The 20,455-nt window shown below is 40.5% G+C and overlaps 1 protein-coding gene across 1 annotated transcript; it reads right to left on the bottom strand.

Annotated features, from left to right (window-relative positions):
* Positions 1-373: 373 nt before the first annotated feature.
* On the bottom strand, positions 374-2,454 carry LOC138889551 (uncharacterized). The gene is made up of 3 exons (XM_070172875.1): positions 2,209-2,454; positions 1,948-2,094; positions 374-469 (listed from the first exon to the last, which is right to left on the bottom strand). The coding sequence occupies exons 1-3, from the start codon at positions 2,452-2,454 to the stop codon at positions 374-376; spliced, it is 489 nt and encodes a 162-aa protein (XP_070028976.1).
* Positions 2,455-20,455: the final 18,001 nt, after the last annotated feature.

The raw sequence follows: 20,455 nt of genomic DNA, 5'->3' as shown, positions 1-20,455 counted from the left end.
TAAAACTAAATCACATTATCCAGGAGGGTTCTAAAAACTTAAAAACTAAATCCTATTATCCAGGAGGGTCCTGAAAACATAAAAATTAAATCCCATTATCCAGGAGGGTCCTGAAATTTTAAAATTAAATCTCATTATACATGATGGTCCTAAACATTTAAAAACTAAATCTCATTATCCAGGAGGGTCTTGAAAACTTAAAAATTAAATCCCATTATCCAGGAGGGTCCTGAAAATTTAAAAACTAAATCCCATTATCCAGGAGGGTCCTGAAAACTTAAAAACTAAATCTCATTATCCAGGAGGGTCCTGAGAATTTTAAATTAAATCGCATTATCCAGGAGGGTCCTGAAAACTTAAAAATTAAATTCCATTATCCAAGAGGGTCCTGAGAGTTTACCGTCAAACCTGTTTGGTGCTCGTCTTTCTTTACGGAGGGTTTCCCTGAAACAAACGGAACTTTCTGCCCCTGTTTCAATCAAAGAGAAATTTTTTCAATTTAAATGTAGTGGTTAGTTGATGACATTCTTTGCTGAAGGTCTCTCTGCTGTCGTGCTTTGTTTTGATTAGCTCCCTTTGAACTGGCTAAGAACTGCTTGGTTGCCTGGATGACTTTCAAACCCCCATGATCTTGGATGACCCGAGTGTTCTATACCTAAACCGTTGTGTTACATCTCTGACCCATCTGTTTGAACCTATGCATTTCCCACGAAATTACCGAACCGTTTCACCGATGGAACTTCCACTGACCTTTTATACCCCATTTCACATCATACTACCTCTAGCAATGCCTTGGCCGCCCTGCGCCTTGTGCCTCTTTGGAAGTTGGTAGTAAGCTTTGAAATTCCTTTTTATTTGCTTAAACAAAACTTATATTGGGAACATCTTAGAAAAATAAACACAAAAGAAATGAAATGCAATGAATTTCAGAGTTAAGGTGAGAAGAATCCAAAACTGGAAGACTATCTGAATGGGAAAAAGAAAAAGGGACTTATCTGAGTGAAACTACTGGCACCAATGATCATAACATGCATTTCGGATTAATTGGCCCAATCGGTCCAACCAATCAACTTTCAATTGCCATACTTGTTGCCCCGGAATTTCCATAACCTGATTTCTTCACCAAAACCTTGACCTTGTTCGGTCTACGGTGCCCTGAAGGGTTTTCACCAACAAGCCTCTCTCATTTGTTTATCTCTCAATCACTTTCGTCTCAAGGTGCCCGTGAGGGTTTTCACCAATAAGACTCTCTCATTTTTGGTTTCTCTCAGCTTCCGTCGCCTTACGGTGCCCGTGAGGGTTTTCACCAATAAGACTCTTTCATTTTGATTTTCCTGCTTGGACTAGAGTGTTACCCCTGATATGAATCGTTTCTACTTGCTCGACTTGGCATCTCTCGAAGACTGATCTGAAGGTCTTTCTTTGGACCGTAACGTGGGCTTTTGGATAGGGTTAGAAAGAAATGGTATCAAGGCTTCAAACAATTCAAATAGGTTCAAAATTACAACTTTTAGAATCAGATTTCCTACAACAACCACAACTTCTGCCCCAGTTTCTTGCTTGGGGACTTTTGGATTTTTTTTTGATGGGACCGAACTATGAGGCTGCCTACGTATCCTTAAAAGGAATTAGGTCAATCGTAGTTCATGTCATAGAAATTGTTCTGTTTTTGTGCTTTTTCTCTTCTTTTCTTTTCTCTTACTTTTTCTTTTTGTAGTTTTTTTTCACTCTTCTTTCTCTTTTCATTTTTCTTTTACTTGTCATTTGTTCTCGCGTTTTTGAGTTTTTCCACTAATTCCATAAGAGGGGTATGAAAGGAAATAAACAAATCTTAAAAGGGGTAACAAAGGATAAAGTGTTTAGGTAGCAGAACAAAATGCCTTCGTCATTCCAATCTCCAAAATATGTCAAGTACCAACAAACCCAATTTGACCAAAGAAATCATACATAGTATCTTTTGACTGAATCAGAATTGATGGTCATTTCTATACATTTGCCTTCTATATCTGTTAAATACAAAGCACCATTGGACAAAACTCTTGTCACGACGAATGGCCCCTGCCAGTTTGGGGCGAACTTTCCTTTGGCTTCAGCCTGGTGAGGAAGAATGCGTTTCAATACTAACTGACCCACTTCAAACTTCTGTGGACGCACCTTCTTATTATATGCTCCTGCCATTCTTTGTTGATACAACTAGCCATGACACACTGCTGCTAATCTTTTCTTATCAATCAAACTCAATTTTTCCATGCGGGTTTTAACCCACTCATCATCGTCAATTTTGGCTTCTGCAACAATCCGAAGGGATGGAATTTCAATTTCCACGGGTATCACTGCTTCCGTTCCATATACCAACAAATAAGGAGTTGCCCCAACTAAAGTACGAACAGTAGTGCGATAACCCAACAATGCAAAAGGCAGCTTCGCATGCCATTGCTTGGACCCTTTCACCATTTTCCGAAGTATCTTCTTTATGTTCTTGTTGGCTGCCTCGACTGCTCCATTCGCCTTGGGGCGATATGGGGTGGAATTGCGATGTGTAATCTTAAACTGTTGACACACCTCTTTCATCAGATGACTATTGAGATTAGCCCCATTGTTTGTAATGATCACTTTTGGTATCCCAAACCGGCAATTGATATTTGAGTGCACAAAATCAACCACCGCCTTCTTGGTTACAGACTTGAATGTTTTAGCCTCTACCTACTTGGTAAAATAGTCTATGGCCACCAGAATTAACCTGTGCCCATTTGATGTTGATGGCTCAATTAGCCCAATGACATCCATGCCCCACGCAACAAAAGGCCACAGTGCAAACATCGTGTGTAATCAGATGGTGGAGAATGAATCAAATCTCCATGCACTTGGCACTGATGACATTTACGCACGAAACTGATACAATCTCGCTCCATAGTGAGCCAATAATAACCTGCTCGGAGAATCTTCTTTGCCAGCACGTACCCACTCATGTGCGGTCCACAAACTCCAGAATGTACTTCAGTCATAATAGTTGTAGCCTGCCTAGCATCTATGCATCTCAGCAGCCCAAGATCTGGAGTCCTTTTGTACAGAACCCCTCTGCTGAAGAATAAATCGCTTGTCAATCGCGTAATTGTTCTCTTTTGATCACCTATGGCTTGTACTGGATACACCCCCATCCTGATGTATTCCTAGATATCGTGAAACCAAGGCTCCCCATCGAGCTCTTCTTCCACCACATTGCAATAAGCATGCTGATCGTGGATCTGAATCTGCAAAGGGTCCATATAAGCCTTATCGGGATGGTGCAAAATTGACGCCAGAGTAGCCAAAGCATCGGCAACCTCATTGTGAATCCTTGGAATATGTCTGAACTCTATTGATTAGAACTGTTGACAAAGATCCTGCAAGCACTGTCAGTACGGTATGAGTTTTAAATCTCGTGTTTCCCATTCTCCCTAAATCTGGTGCACCAGGAGGTCCGAGTCACCCAAGACCAAGACTTTCTGGACACCCATATCAACAGCCATCCTCAAACCCAAAATGCATGCCTCGTACTCAGCCATGTGTTAGTACAGTAGAACTGAAGCTGAGTCATAACAAGGTAGTGATGCCCTGTTCCGGAAACAAGTACCGCTCATATCCTAACGCCTTTCATGTTAGCAGCCCCATCAAAGAAAAGTTTCCATCCTGGCTTTTCAATCTATTCCAATTCATCAATGTGCATTACCTCTTCATCAGGGAAATAAGTCTTCAAAGGTTCGTATTCTTCATCCACAGGATTCTCAGCCAAATGGTCGGCTAATGCTTGTGCTTTCATCGCAATCCGAGTCACATAGACAATGTCAAATTCTATGAGCAAAATCTGCCACTTTGCGAGCCTTCCCATGCGCATACGCTTCTGGAAGATATACTTTAACGGATCCAAGCGAGAGATGAGGTAAGTAGTATAAGATGACAAATAATGTTTCAACTTCTGGGCTACCCAAGTTAGGGCACAACACGTCCTCTCAAGATGAGTGTACTTAACCTCGTAAGATGTGAACTTTTTGCTGAGATAATATATGGCCTGCTCCTTCCAGCCAGTGATGTCATGCTGTCCCAACACATATCCAAATGAATTGTCCTAGACCGTTAAATACAGAATCAAAGGTCTTCCTGGTTCTAGCGGAACCAACATATGTGGGTTTGACAAGTACCCCTTTATCTTATCTAATGCTTCCTGACATTCATTTGTCCACTTGACCGCAACATCTTTCTTTAACAGTTTGAAGATAGGCTCACAAGTTGTCGTGAGCTGAGCAATAAACCTGCTGATGTAATTAAATCTCCCCAACAGACTCATCACCTCAGTCTTGTTCTTTGGGGGTGGCAATTCTTGGATAGCTTTGATCTTTGACAGGTCTAATTCGATACCTCGGCGGCTGACTATGAATCCCAACAACTTTCCAGACGGAACAACGAATGCGCATTTTACAGGATTGAGCTTGAGATTGTACCTGCGAAGCCTTTGGAAGAACTTTCTTAGATCTCTGACATGGTCAGACTTCTTTTTAGTCTTTACAATCACATCATCCACATAAACCTCGATCTCTCTGTGTATCATGTCGTGGAATATGGTCGTCTTCGCCCTCATGTCGGTTGCCCCAGCATTTTTCAAACCAAATGGCATGACCCGATAGCAGTATGTTCTCCATGATATGATGAATGTCGTCTTTTTTGCGTCCTCCTCATCCATTAAGATCTGGTGGTAGCCCGCATAACAATCCACAAAAGAACCAAGCTCATGTTTGGCACAATTATCGATCAATATATGGATGTTAGGAAATGGGAAGTTATCCTTGGGACTTGCCTTGTTAAGATCTCGATAATCAACACACACCTTGGTCTTGTCATCTTTCTTCGGCACAGACACAACATTGGCTAACTAGGTGGGATACCGGGTGACCCGAATGACTTTGGCCTTGAATTGTTTGGTGACCTCTTCCTTAGTCTTCACACTCATATCAGTTTTAAATGTCATCAGTTTCTACTTGACAGGGGGAAATGCCGGGTCAGTGGGCAACTTGTGAACCACCAAGTCAGTGCTTAGACCCAGCATATCGTCATAGGACCATGCAAAAACATCTTTATACTCGAACAGTGCTTTAATTATCTCCTCTCTGAATTGTGGTTCAAGATGGACACTTATTTTAGTTTCCCGGACATTATCTTGGTCCCTTAAATTGATTGCTTCTGTATCACTCATGTTAGGCTTGGGTTTTTCTTCAAAATGGCTTAATTATTTACTAATCTCTTCAAAGGCTTCATCCTCGTCATATTCTGATTCACCATCACACTCTATTTCTTGAATTACTATTTCAGAATTAGATTGGCTTTTATGACTGGGCCGGAGATTCCTTATGCATGTCATATCATTGAAGCCAGCATAAAAAGAACTATACAAGGAAGAAAAGAAAAACAAAAATAAAACTATCAGGAAGGAAGAAAAAGGGAAATTGCATTTCATTGAAATTAAAATAACAAGGTTTATACATCCAAATGGACAGAACCTAGAATCTGAATTACAACCCTGGAATAATCCAGATAAACTGAAAGAAAATAAAAGCAAACTGCCAAAACTCTTTCCTGGTGGGGAGAGGAGTAGCTTCCCAATTGTTAATGTTTGCACTGGGCACAACAAACTGCACGTCCACTTTACTCAAACCCTCTCCAGCTTCCAAAATGTTCACATCGGCGAATAACATCTCGAACTTTTCAATAAAATCTCTATCTACATCAACCACTGAACCGGGAACTGTTGCCACTGGGCGTTTCTTGGTGCCAGGCCTAACAAATGATCTAAAGAGCCGTGGGATGGGCTTTGGGAGGACCCAGGCCCTCTGTTTCAACTTTCTAGCTCTTTTCATGTCCGCAGCTGTGGGCTTGAACCTCAAACCAAACGTATCCAAGTTTTTGGGAAGAGACACCGGTTGTACGATACCTTGCAGAGATGCACCCAAACCCTTGCCCGCTACAAAACCATTTTTCAACATTTCCGTAGCTACCATGACTGATGCAACAGCTACCCTCGGGGTTGGAACGCACTTCCCTTATGGAATTTTCTCTACCGATACCGTGTCAAAAACCTGATAAACCCATGGCCCCTTGTCATCCTCGAACTCCATGAACGGAACAATGGCATCGCTGGGAACACACCAATTATCTTCTCCGTGCACAACGATTTCCTGTCTATCCCATTCAAACTTGACCATTTGATGCAGAGTAGATGAGACCGCTTTGGCAGCATGAATCCAGGGTCGACCTAGCAGCAGATTGTAAGAAACGGCCACATCGATCACCTGGAACTCCATAGTAAATTCAACTGGCCCTATTGTAAGCTCAAGCACTATGTCCCCGACTGAGTCTTTCCCTCCACCGTCGAATCCCCAAATGCATATATTGTTCTTGTGAATTCTTTTATTATCCTCCTTCAACTTGTTCAGAGAGGAGAGAGGGCAAATGTTCACGCTAGAACCATTGTCAACCAGTACCCGAGTAACCACGGAATCTTCGCATTTCACTATCAGATAGAGGGCTCTATTGTGCTCGGTACCCTCCATGGGCAACTCATCATCAGAAAAAGTGACTCTATTCACCTCAAATATCTTGTTAGCTATCTTTTCCAAGTGGTTTACTGAGATTTTTTCAGGAACGTGGGCCTCATTCAGGATCTTCATCAAAGCCCGACGGTGCTCGTCTGAATGGATCAATAATGACAATAATGAAATATGAGTCGGTGTCTTCCTCAACTGCTCCACAATGGAATAATCCTGCACTTTCATCTTTATCAAGAACTCCTCTACTTCTTCCTCAGTCACAACTTTCTTCGCCAATACTAGGTTGTATTTGGAGATTTTAGCTTTTCTCAACTCTTCGAGGGCAAAGCATCTCCCCGATCGAGTCAAACCATGGGTCTCACATACTTCTTCTTTAACTTCTTTCCCCTTGTAAATCACTATCACTCGTTCATAATTCCACGGGACCGCCCTGCTGTTGACTATTGGTAATTGAGTTACCGGCTTGATGATGACAGGGTCTATGCGGGCACCTTCCACAATTACAACAGGCTTGTTCGCCACTCCTGGCACAACCACCTTCGCTCTTTCATGTTTCCCTGCAACGTCACTTGAGGACCCCTTATTGACCACCACAGATGGTTTACTATTTTCCCCATTCAACTTGATCGCAGACTTCTCACTTGTTGACTTTTCGAACTGCCTGGCATCACTGGACCAAATCATCATGACAGTTTGCGAAGGCTTATTAGGCTCCCCTTTTTTTATGCACTCTCTCAATCATATCCGTCTTTTGATGAACTGGAAATGGGTTCTGGTTAATATTAGGTGTCTCCGACGCTTGGACCTCAATCCTATTAGTATCAATGAGCTCTTAAATAGCTGTTTTTAATTGCTAGCACTTCTCTATGTCTTGCCCCGGGGCACTAGAATAATATTCGCAACTCATGGAGTGATCAAGATTCCTCGGAGGAGGATTTGTCAATTTTGGTTCAATCGGACTCAGCATACCCTATTGTCTCAACATGCGGAACAAACTGGTATAGGATTCTCCCAATGGAGTGAAAGTCTTCTTTATCTGCAACCTCTCATTCTTGTTATCCTGATTGGGCCGGAACCTATTCCAGGGGGATTTCGGTAGGCTCTTGGGGGTGGATAGGCATTTTGTGGAGCTGGGTATATATTTTGTGGGACTGGTGCACGCCATTGTGTGTGGCCGGAGGTTGGCTATAAGTTTGGGCATGGTGGATAGAAAAATAGGGGACTGGTGGTGGGTAGTAGTGTTGTGGTGGGCTATATGGGGTATGAGGATAGGTTTGGTGGTGGGGTTGAGGTTGGCTATAGTAATTTGATGGACCCTTGGGTCCAAACCAAGCTCCTGAATCAATCGTTGCTACAACCTCTTTCTTCCTTTTTCCAATTACTCCCCCAGTTCCTCTTTGAATGGACTGAGTGGTTGCCTTGATAGCCGAGTAACTCATGATTTTGTTTGTCTTGAGCCCTTCTTCTACCATTCTTCCCATCTTTACCACTTCATTGAAAGACTTGCCTACCGCTGATACCACATGGCTGTAATAAGTAGGTTCTAAGGCCTGCAGAAAATAGTCCACCAATTCTCTTTCTTTCATTGGAGGGTCAACCCTTGCTGCCTGCTCTCTCCACCTAAAACCATATTCCCTGAAACTTTCATTGTGCTTTTTCTCAAGTTTTGTCAAAGACAAGCGGTCCAGAATAATTTCAAGATTGTACTGAAAATAGCAGGCAAAGGCTTGGGCCAAATCGTCCCATGTGTACCACCTGCTGTGGTCTTGTTTGGTACACCATTCCAATGTCGATCAACTCAGACTTTGGCTGAAATAGGCCATCAGTAATTCATCTCTTCCGCCTGCTCCTCTCATTTTTCTACAAAATCCTTTTAAGTGTGCTACTGAGTCACCATGCCCGTCGTACAGATAAAACTTGGGCATCTTGAATCCTGCTGGTAATTGAACATCCAGGAATAGACATAAATCCTTATAGGCCACACTTACTTGACCTGCCAACCCCCTCATATCTCAGAACGATTGTTCTAAGCTTTTGACCTTTCTTATCATCTCCTCGTGTTCGAGATTTTTGGGTGGCTTCTCGATCTCTGCTGGAAGATCAAGATAAGGGGTGTAAGAATATAGTTCTGGAACTTTGAAGGTGGGATCAGGGGGATAATACTGGTTGTTGTGAGTCTGGAACAGAGGCTCACTGGAAGACCGGTGTAATGCAGCAGGTGGAGGTGACACAAAAACAGGAGTGACTGGTGGAGGAGGGTGCGGGACTTGTTTGGGTAGTGGAGCTTGTGATGTATGGGAAGTGGTGCCATAGCATTGTTGGTAGAGGGGAAAGGCCGGGGACGAGTTCACAATGGGAGGTGTCCTGAGGCTGAGCTAATGGTGGGATATAAGCAGGGTTGGCGGTATAAACCGGTAGTAGATGCTCCTTTGCCCAGGCCCAGTACATTTCGTCCATTTGCTGCTTTAACTTATACATCTCTTCTTTCATTGCATTAACATCCAATTCTTCCACCTCTTTTGACGGATTGACGATACTTGCCTCTGGTTCTCTGTTGGCCATGTTCAGCTTGTCTTTTGATCGGGTGTTGTAGGAGTGAGTTGCCAGAATGCCAATCAACTAACCACCTGCCTGGACTCAATACATCAACAACAACCTTGTTAGCGATTAGGGCTTTAACAGATTAGTAACCGCACATTTTGGGGAATGAATGCACCTAAGCAGTTAACCGTTTCTATTATGCATTTGATCGGCTGCTTGCGTCATCCCGGCTTTTCCTTATTTTTGTTTGCAACTTCTCTTTTCTCTCCTTTCTTTTCATTCTTACATTTCCTTACTTGATCTCTTATGGTTTCCTCCCCATGGTTTCTTGTTTTTCTCTCTTTTCTTTTCTTATTTTTCTCTTGTTTTTCCTCTCTCTCTCTCTCATTTTTTTTATGGTCGAATCCTATGGAGATTGCCTACGTATCATGACCCCGCATGAATCAGACCGAGCGTAGTTCTGGGAGATAAGTGTGAAAGTAAACAATAAAATATTTTTGGGATTTTCAATTTTCATAAAAAGTAAATGCCTTGATTAAAAAGGCTCAAAACTAATAGACTCCAAAAGAAACTAACAGACTCTGATGCAAAGACGAAATACAGACTCCAAATATAAACTATCATACTCCCACAAAAGAAAATACAGACTCGAAAACAAATGACAGACTCCAGCAGAAAGAAAATACAGACTTAAAACAACTGACAGACTCTAACAGAAAAGGAAATACAGACTCAAATAAAAATTCATGAATACATTAATGCTCCTAGTACCCGCGGGACATCATTCAGTCTCGCCGCGGGCCTATATGCAAGCTCCCTTTTAAGTCTATCCAAGTCACTCATTATCTATTTAACAAATGTCCTCACTGCCACGAAGAAGGTGGTTCAAGTCATATCCTCACAGGCTTTGCACTTCACAACAATGTAATCGGCTATGGTTCTAATTCTCTCTCTTATGACTCCTTTTTCTTGCAACAAACGCCCGATCTGCTGGGCCCTGGCTTCCAAAGTTTGCTCGGCCACATGATTCTGCTCCTGAAGTTGTTGTAAATCTATTTCTAATTGTACCAATGATGTATAACAATGTTCTCTTTCTGCCTTAAAGTCTTTCGCCTGCTTGATCAGTTTGTTCTCTACGACAACGACCCTTTTCTTTAATCCCACGACCTCATTGTCGTACTTTTCTTTCAACTGCTTAACCAGGCGTGCTCTTTCTTCCGCATTTTTAGCCAATTACTTTTGAGCCCTGGCTAGTTCACTTTCTGCTTTGTTCAAATCAAAACTATAGTCACTTACTTTCTGCCTCAGGTTATCTATGAGTTTTTCATATTTGGCACTTCTGACGGGATCTTTTGCCGTTATTTTCATTTTCTGAATCTGGGCTCGAAGGGCCTCATTTTCTTTGGTCAACTTTTTTTTTCCCCTTCATCTGTCGTGGCTTGCAAGCTATTTTCGAATTGAAGTTCTTTGACTTTTTTTTTGTAACTTTCCTATTGTGGCCCTGTAGTTATTCTCCTTGGCCAACCAAGCCCACTGTTCTTACGACGCCTCAACGAATTCCTGAAGGTGGGTCTTTTGGCCGGCCTCCCAAACTCAATTTCTCTTCTATACCAAGTCAGGTACCCCGGTGAAACCTCACCTTTGGACCGATCACGTACACAGGTATTTGTTGTTAAGTATTGACACTCGCTCCATATTTGGCGGACTGCTGCTTCATGAAACTGGTCGTTAGGTCCGATCTCGACTACTTGGGCACTAAGATCTTCAACTTTCGGAACTATTTGGCATCTCCCCAGCTGTCACAACACCCGATACAAGGCATAAGGCTGGATATTCCTGAGTCCCATCAAGAGGAAATGAGGCCCGGTGGCTGGCATGTACATGATCTCATCCACAGGCAGCCATCCAAATGTCCACTCGATTTGGCTTGCAGTGATGGAACGGAGGCGCGCTATCCACTCTGTGACCCCTTCTGGTAAGCTGATTCCATCAACCTTCGTAGAAAATTCCTCTATGCATGTTTTCTCTATCGACCCATAACTCATAAATTGAGGACGACGGCATAGGTGTTAGATCATCCACATCTGCAGCAACACGTTGCACCCCTTAAAAAAGTCTCCTCCGGATTTGCAGGTTGTGAGAGCGCGGAAGATTTCGGCTACTGTCATGGGTGCAAGGGTGTTGTTGGCATGAGTGAGCAAAGTGCTGACAACCCTAGCTACTCGTATGTCAATATTCCCATCTTTTCTAGGAAACACCAAAAGTCCGAAAAAGACCACCATAAATGCAAAACACCTGTGTTCTTCCCACTTAAGGCGGTTTCCTTTGCTGCAGATTTTGTTCTCTGGCTTGTTGAACCCCCCTATATGAAATATCTGTTGTATATAAACTGCAGAGTACAAAAACCAGCTGCCAAGTCTGGGTTGTGGATCCCCTGCTTATTTTCAAGGAATCTAGGAACCTGTGTACGGCTACGGCCCTCGGAGCAATTAGGTACTGGTGTCTCAGAGGAACTTTGGGACCCCCAATGTATCCGGCTATTTCTTCCAATGTTGGGGTAAGTTCAAAATCTGAGAAATGAAATTCATTGTGGGCCGGGTCCCAGAACGTAACCAATGCCTTTATGATGTCTCCCCTAGGATTAATCTTCAACAACCCAGTGAGGCCCCCCAAATATAGATTGACCGTGTCTCTCCCTAACTCACTCAAATCATCCTACCACATATGCAACTCCAATGGGATCTTGTTCACGATTGTTATTGACAAATTCTGACTTGTGCTCATTCTTTAAGGAAACATCATGATTCAATTGACTCAAAAACAAAGCTAACCCTTTTTCAGATTTTCATTTCAAAAGTAAAACCCGACTTTGCAAATACGGCCTTTCAGCACTTCCGGAGGAAGATTTTAAGGTTGTGTTTGCTAACCGACCAAAATTTGAAGAGGAGACCAAAGGTGGTTGTTCTTGCAAAAACAGCCTTCCGACGTCCTTTTGTGGACATTCGGCTATTTTGACAAGAATGGCATCACCTTACCTATTTATAATAAAAATAAAATTTTTGTTCTTTTCGACTATTTTTTGCAAAAGGAAAGTTGGACCTGATGAGGGTTTCCTACGTATCCCACGCCCTGTGAGAATCAAACTGGCGTAGTTCGGACAATTTTGACAAAATAGAACCAACTATTTTTCCTTTCTAAAACACAAAGATTTTCCCTTTTTTCCTTTTCTTTGAAAATCACAAAATTCCCTCTCTTTTTTTCAAAAGTTCGATCGAGTTTCGGTATGTTTTGGGACATTGTTTTTTCAAAACAGGCACTTATCCCTCTCAACCATCTCATTAACCTTTCTAAATTTTCCTTAAAAGTCGGTCAACATGCAAATCTGAAGCAAATGAATGCACAAGTAGTAAGATGCATTATAATGGTCTTTACATTTCGGGTACACCTGTCCTAGACAGACCCAACCCCTCTGCTGAGTCTCCAAAGTCAAATGCACATGATGCAAACAAACGTTCCTACTAGGGATTCGGCATGAGGCTGAGTTATTCTAGGTTCAAAACCTGGGTATGCGTTCTAGACTGTGTACCCGAGCGGACAACTCGAGCCGAGGAGGGGCCTACATACCGGGAACTAAAAGGCCATTCGGCTTAGTAACTTGTCCGAGTCTCTTTCTTATTTCAAGGTATGACACTAACAGAATAGGGAGTCTCGACCAGCGAGCACATCCCCGAAGATGAGAAGAGAAGGGTTTCGTAGTAGTTTATATACATTTCATATAATACCAAAGCGGTAAAAGCAACATTTATCACATTAGGCCCAAACATGTAATAAAATTAGATAATAGATAAAACCAAATACAACAATTCATCTAAGCTCGAATTCAGAATCCTGAACCAGAGATTCTGGGTTCGTTCCCCAGCAGAGTCGCAAGAACTGTCATGCCTCCTTTTCCTACACCCCGAAAGGGTAGTATATAAGGAAGTTTTCCAATTAAAGTGACAATCAAAACGGGATTTATTTTATCAAAAGATTCAGAGTCGCCACTTGGATAATTTATGGTGTACCAAGTCACCAGTTCAAATACCAAATCGAGGAAAAGATTGACTCTGTGTTGCAGTACGCGAACCAAAAATCCGGGTAAGGAATTCTGTTAACCCAGGAGAAGGTGTTAGGCATTCCCGGACTCCGTAGTTCTAGCACGGTCGCTCAACTGTTACAATTGGCTTATTATCTAATTTTAATACATGTTTTAACCTATGGTTCAGTATTAACTTTATAACCACTTTTATTTAATTATTTTTTAGGAAGATTCAACGTCACATAAAACGCGTTTTGAACCATGTCACATAAATGCACCCGCAGTCCGCAATACATTTTATCTAACGTTGTTGAGATTTGGATTTGGGTCATATAAATGCGCACCCGAATTTATGAAAGTAATTTTTTTAAAAATAGCACTCTTAAAGCAACTACGCGCTTGTCAACTTTGCGAGGGCCATGGAAAATTCGCTAAATGGAACGCCTCGATTTCTAAGGATAAAACATTAATTAAATGAGGGTCGTGCAATTTGAGAATTTGTTCGACACGGCACACCTCGACTCTAATTTTAAAAGGGAATTCGAACTAAAATATTGAGGGTCAGCATTATATCCTACGTAAAGTGGCTCACACTCAACTATTGGGAAGACATTAGTCCACTAAACACTGAAAGAAATTGAATTCCACCTTACGCTAATGTTCAACTAACCCAAAGAGAATTGCCTTAAACCGGAAGAAGGCCCAATTATTTAAAAGAATCGACTTGAGCCAATAGCAGCATTTAACCAGAAAACTGAGTTTGTCAAAAATAACGTCGATCCAAGTTCCAATTGCAGTTCCCCCAGGCTTGGGCTGAAAGTGAGCCCGATAGCTTAGTGAAAGAAAACGCCTGGAGGAATGGGTCGGGCTACCTAATTTGCTTTGGTCTTCCACTGGTTGGGCCAACATTGTGCCCAATTCTCAGAACCTAATCATTTGTGCAAAACCAAGTAAAAACCAATCATTTAAACTATTTAGAAACAAGAAATCAAACTAATCAAAAAGATTCTGCGCTTAATTAATTAAAATGAATCAACACAACTAAACTTTCAAGTGTTGATATTCAGACATCTCTAAGTCCATCCTGCTACCACAACGGGCTAGCAACTAAACAAATAAAATGATGGGCTTCAAGAAACAAGCCCAAACACTGTAAGGAATAAAGCTAAGGATCCTAAACCCAGCATCGAACCTATATTAAGCAAACAACCCTTTTCATCCAAACACGCCCAGATAAAACTCAACACCATCCAATAATTAATGCACTAGGAAACTTCGAATACCATTAAGAATACATGCTGACTTCAGAATAATAAACATTCATGCAGGGATTTCAACTTGAGCTAGATCTCAAAAACAACATAAATACTTCAAACCAACTAACTCCTTCTCTACACCAAACAGTGACAAAATCTAGAGAAAACAATCAGCACTTGGACTTTTAAGAGCATACATTTACTTATAGCATATTAAAGCCATGGAACAATTAAGATACATGTATGAATCAGAAATTATTGCACAATACTAAAGATAAAAATAGAGCCAGTAAAATGAAATTCAATTGTGATTCTGATTCAATCAGGTTCCAGCTTGTAGCACGTCATTTGTTGACAATGATTTTGAAAAATACCTGGAAATCGAAAGAGAAACAGTAAGAGTGAAGGATCAGCAGAATAGCAACAGGAAGGGCCCAGATGCAGTCAATGAGACAGTGAAACCAACTTATAGAAACCAATGGAACAGTAGAAAACTCTCAAACCAAACTTTAACCAATTCTACTACTCAAACCTTTCCTACTTCAGCAATAGGATCACAAAATCTCCAAGAATTCTACACCACCGAAGAATCAAAACTCCAAAACCAGAAGCAGAAATTTTAGTTTTCAACAAAATGCAGAAGTTCCGAATTTTTTTAAGGAAAGCTCAGTTGTTTTAATTTTTCAGTAGTTTTCCCTTTTTCTGAGTTTTCTCTTTTATCCCTGCCTTGAAAGGTAAGAAAACCATGCCTTTATAGGCAAGGAAGTAGGGCAGCTTAAAGAAAATTAGATTTGCAATTAGACCCTTTTCATGTTTTCATTTTTGCCTAGATATCCCTATTTAGTTTTCAAAGTTTCAAAACAATCCCCAAGTCAGCTTCTAAGAAGCTTCCTAATCAGTTATACAAAGATTCCCCTAAGCAAATACCCAAAACTACCCCTGATACCCCAGTTATTTACACTCAGCAACTCATAGGTCAAGCTGACCCAAAGGCCTGATTTGGATAAAGGTTAATAACCCAGGTTCTGTTCCTTCTTGGGCTTCTGATTCCTCAAAGTCCAATTAAAATCAAACGATGACTCCAATTTTGAGACACTGACCCAAACTTTCCCTAAACAAAGAAGCCTGGAACCATTTGTTTAAAAACAACCGAAACCAAAAGCGAACTGAATAAACTAACCAGTACAATTTCGTAACAACAAATTAATTAAATCATGGGCCTAATTTCATTGACTAAGTGATTAAACTGATGATGAAACCATAATTATGTTATTATTACAAAGACTTAGACAAACAAGACACGGCGTACTAAAGAAATAAGATAATCAAACTTCACAACGACAAAGAGGAAAACAGAACAAGAAATGGAACCAATTTGAACTCGGAAAAAACCTCAAACAAACTTCGACCAAACCAAAAGAGAAGGGATGATGAGGAAGATGAAAAAGTGAAAGAAGATAAAATACAAGGAGGAGGCACTTACCGAATCAAAGCTCGAAACCTAATTGATACTGATTTAAACTAAAAGTGATGTTACCCAGTTGTTCTTCATAAAAACAAGTGAACAACATCACGTTTGTGTTTAATCAACCTTCAACCTTCAGAAAAACAAGGGCAAGTAGCCATTCAAGCCATGGTATCAAGGGTTGAACCATTTTGACTTCTTGGGGCTTCGGGCGTTATCCTTAGATTCAAGATTCGACGGATTTGGGAGGGATTCGAGGGATATGGGTTAGGGATTTGGAAAGAGGGGGTCATGGTGGTCATGGGGTGTAATTTTGTTGGTTAACGGAGGTGGTGCTGCCGGGTTAGGGCGGTGGGTTAGGGTTTAGGTTTGGACTCTGAAGAGACGAAGGTGAGAGAGAGACGAGATGGTGGGGTTCTGAGGGGGGTGGGGTTTGTTCGGACATTTAAATAACCTAGGGAGGCTACTTCCCAACCGTCGGATCAATGGAGATTAACGGCTGGGATCCGGGGGAGGCAAACGATGTTGTTTGGTTAGGAAGTGGGGCTGGACCGGGTTGGGGCGTGGGTCTGGGCCTGATGGGGCGGGTTCTGTTTGGCTTGGGGAGAGGAATCCGTTTGGGTTGAATACTTTAAACCAAAATTTGGCCCAATTTCTCGTCTCATTTATTCCATTTTCATTTTAAGCCAAATTATCCAAAATTCCTTTTCCTTTTCTCTTTTCTTTTTTTTCAAAATTAAAATAAAAAAAACATAAATAACAATTTACAAAACAATTAACTCCTAATTACTATTATTAACTAAACCAAATTAAAGGACAAACTACCCTAAATTCAAAATTAAAACTAAAATAAAATATTTTTGAGACTTTTCCATTTTATAAAAATTAATGATTAATTAATTCCTAAAATGCAAAACTAACTCCGAAATGCACATGCACATATATTTTGTATTTTCACTAATTAAAATGCACAAACAAAATGCAAACAATTAACAGAAAATGTCACAAAAATCCACGAAATTGCAAACACTAAAAGAAGTTATTTTGTTATGAATTTATGGGAGTAATTCATATAGGGCAAAAATCATGTGCTCACAAGGACAACATTTACAATCATTACATACCTCAATCCGAGCAAAATCCCACTCCGAAATGCCTTTACCCCTTCAATCGGCCTCCAATCGATCCGAATCTAGCCACCGTTAATTCAATTCAGTCAATACTAATTATATGAATTAATTCCATATGAAAATACTAATTTTCCAACAAAATCCGAAATTAACCCAAAATTTGGCCGTGGGGCCCACGTCTCGAAATCCGACGAAACTCACAAAATCCGACAACCCACTCAACCACGAGTCTAAACATACCAAAATTACTAAATTCCGATAACAATTCAGCCTCCGAATCTTCAAACCTTATTTTCAAGTCCCTAGGCCTAAATCCTCAATTTATACCTCAAAAACATGTAATCTAGTAGGATTATTCGATTATAATTCAGTATTATGGAGCAGAAATGATTACAGATGACTTACCTCAAGATTTTCCATGATTTCTTGCTCAAAAAATCGCCCCACGCCGTGTTCTTTCACCAAAAATGCCAAAATGGGCTTAAAAAACAGAAACAGCATTAAAAACCTGATTCTGGTCGCTAAAAGTCACTTCCTGTCGCTAAAAGTGGTCCAATCTGGTCGATAAAGGTCCACACCAGATCTGTTGCACCAGCAATCTTTAATTTCTTTAAAAAGGCTCTAACTCCATCATACGAACTCGGAATTCGATGATTCTTATTTCTATGAGTTACAAATAATAATACGAACATAGTCGTTCAATCAAAACTCAATTCAGAGCTTATTTGCTTAGTGAGATTCCCATTTCGCTCGTTAAACAATTAACTCATGTTTCGCGTTAAAAACCCTATCACGACTAGATGAAATTAGATCAAACTTTCCAGATCACTCCTATAATTCATTATCAAAATCCCAGAAGTATCGAAATCAAATTTCGATCTCAATAACTGAAAATGAACCTTTGGATCATTACATGCTTATGCTCAAAACGCCAAAATCTTTCAAAAACTCTTCCAAAATTTATCCGAGCCTCATGGGACCCCAACCAAGTATACTAACAAGTCCCATAATATGATACAAACTTAGTCGATGCCTCAAATTGTCACAATGCTAAAACCGTGAATCACACCCAAATTCAAGCTTAATGAAACTAAGAACTTCAAACTTCTATATTCGATGCCGAAACCTATCAAATCAAGTTCGATTGACCTCAAATTTTGCATACAAGTCATAAATGACATAACGAAGTTATGAAATTTTTCAGAACTAGATTCAGACCCCGATATCAAAAGTCAACTCGCGGTCAAACTTTCCAAAAATCTTCTATTTTCCAACTTTTGCCAAAATGCGCCAAATTATCCTACAGACTTCCAAATCCAAATCCGAACATGCGCCGAATTTTGAAATCACCATAAGAAGCTATTGGAATCATCAAAAATCTAATCCGGGGTCGCTTTTTCAAAAGTCAAATCTCCGGTCAAACTTAAGAAATCTTTAGCCTTAGATTTTTAGATTCCGTTAGATGCCGATAGTTTGATCTAGGGACCTCCGAATTCGATTTCGGACATATGATCAAGTCCCAAATCACAATACAGAACAATCAGAATGGTCAAAACTCGGATCCAGGTTCGTTTGCTAAAAATGTTGACCGAAGTCAACTCAGTTGAGTTTTAAAGCTCTAATTCACAATTTAGTCCATTTTTCACATGAAAACCTTCCGGAAAATTATACGGACTGCGCACGCAAGTCGAAGAATTATTGATACCGCTTTTCAAGGTCTTAAAATACCGAGATGATTATCTAATTTAAATATGACATTTTGGGTCATCACATTCTCCACCTCTATAACAAGCGTTCGTCCTCGAACGTACTAAGAATTATTCTCAGGTTGCCAAATTGACGGTTTTGCTTTTACACAAATATTCGTGGTTGATCCCACATTACCGTATTCAACATAAGTCTGACAATACCATTTCAATTGAGATTATTTCCTTTATCCATATTTGTAAACTTGAAGACCAAATTTCTCACACTTCAATCATTTCCAGAAAGGTCCGATTTTCATGTCAACACATGATATTAGTCTCGACTGGCTATTGCAACTCGTGCATACGCACCCATCAAATATGGGGTGTTATATTCTCCCCCCTTAGGGTCATTGGTCCTTAAATGAGAAGTAGAGTCTGTCTTCATACACATAATGTAACTTATCTCTTTCTTTGCACATTTCAATATCCCAAAATTTTCTAACTCCCAAATTTTTGAGAAATTTTGGCAGAGTCTCCCCTGCAATTGGGACTATCCACCTATCAGAGTAACACCCAAACAACTCCTAACAACATATTCACAACTCAGCAATGCACCACAATGTATATATTAATAATACTAATCTCCGCATTACAAGCACTGCATTATCAGAATGATATCTTGACATGAAACACGTCACATGTATGACCATAACCACATCTCTGGTCTTAATAGTTGTTCATAATAGATTACATCATCGCCAATTAACCTCATGTTAACAAAATCTCGTTTCAAACCTCCAGTTTACTAACAACGAGGCATGAAGATCTCTTAGTTACTTACCTGAATTAACGAGTAACAATTTACATCCCCGGGCACTCACCTCGTAGTCTAAAACTCAATAATTACAATACAAATCTGGAAAATTATGCACAAAGATATTCATAAAAGAATTTTCAATTAAGTCTAATAGGCATGACCCCCTATAAGTACTATAGTACGAATTTTAATTTCACAAAGGGAGCATGTAAACACAATATTTTTTTCACCACAAGGACCTCATCCTTATATAACATCCACCGCAGCTTGTAGCCCGATTTAAATATTTTTCACTATATTAAAATGCGAGGATCTCGTCCCCAGTTCTGAATCGCAAGTATTATGCACCTCTTGCCAATCGAAATATGAAAATATTTTCCGTTTAACAAAATTCCAACATATAATGATAGACATAGCTATCTCCATCGAATCTCCCAATAGGAGTATTCACATAAGCAGATTTCAGAATTAAGAAGCTCACTCACAAGTGGAGTATAATAGGAGGACTTGCCTCGATACTCAGAACCGAATCAAGTTAACAAAATTGTTACTTTATAATAATTCAAGACTGTACGTGTAATGACACCATATGGTGTTGCGAGCTCAGTCATACCATAGAAAATATATCAACGTGTTGGGTCTCCATCTCTAGGAGTCTCACCTCCACCTCTAACATACTGACCCCTACCTCTGGCTGGTCATTTAAGTGGAGTAGTAATTGCAATGGGGCACGTAGCCTGAGTGCTTTGATAAAATATGTTTCTCCCAAGTCTAGGACAATTTTCCCATGATGTGCATAGTACTACCACATTCATAACAATCCCTTTGAGGGTTCGGCTGCTCATACTGAGTCTATGCTAGATAACTGGAATAACCATTATACGAACCTCGTGGCGGTGGTG

This window comes from Nicotiana sylvestris, chromosome 4 (genome assembly GCF_000393655.2).
Source record: "Nicotiana sylvestris chromosome 4, ASM39365v2, whole genome shotgun sequence".
In the NCBI taxonomy this organism is placed as follows: domain Eukaryota; kingdom Viridiplantae; phylum Streptophyta; class Magnoliopsida; order Solanales; family Solanaceae; genus Nicotiana; species Nicotiana sylvestris.
Note: the sequence above shows the minus strand (reverse complement) of the source record. Positions and strands in the feature narration are given on the sequence as shown.

Coding starts and splice junctions, on each gene's coding strand:
- LOC138889551 (XM_070172875.1), bottom strand. CDS start 2,454: ATGGTGAAAGGGTCCAAGCAATGGCATGCGAAGCTGCCTTTTGCATTG. Junction 2,095..2,208: donor ATAAGAAAAGATTAGCAGCA/GTGTGTCATGGC, acceptor CTTCCTCACCAG/GCTGAAGCCAAAGGAAAGTT. Junction 470..1,947: donor ATTCAGTCAAAAGATACTAT/GTATGATTTCTT, acceptor TGATTGAAACAG/GGGCAGAAAGTTCCGTTTGT.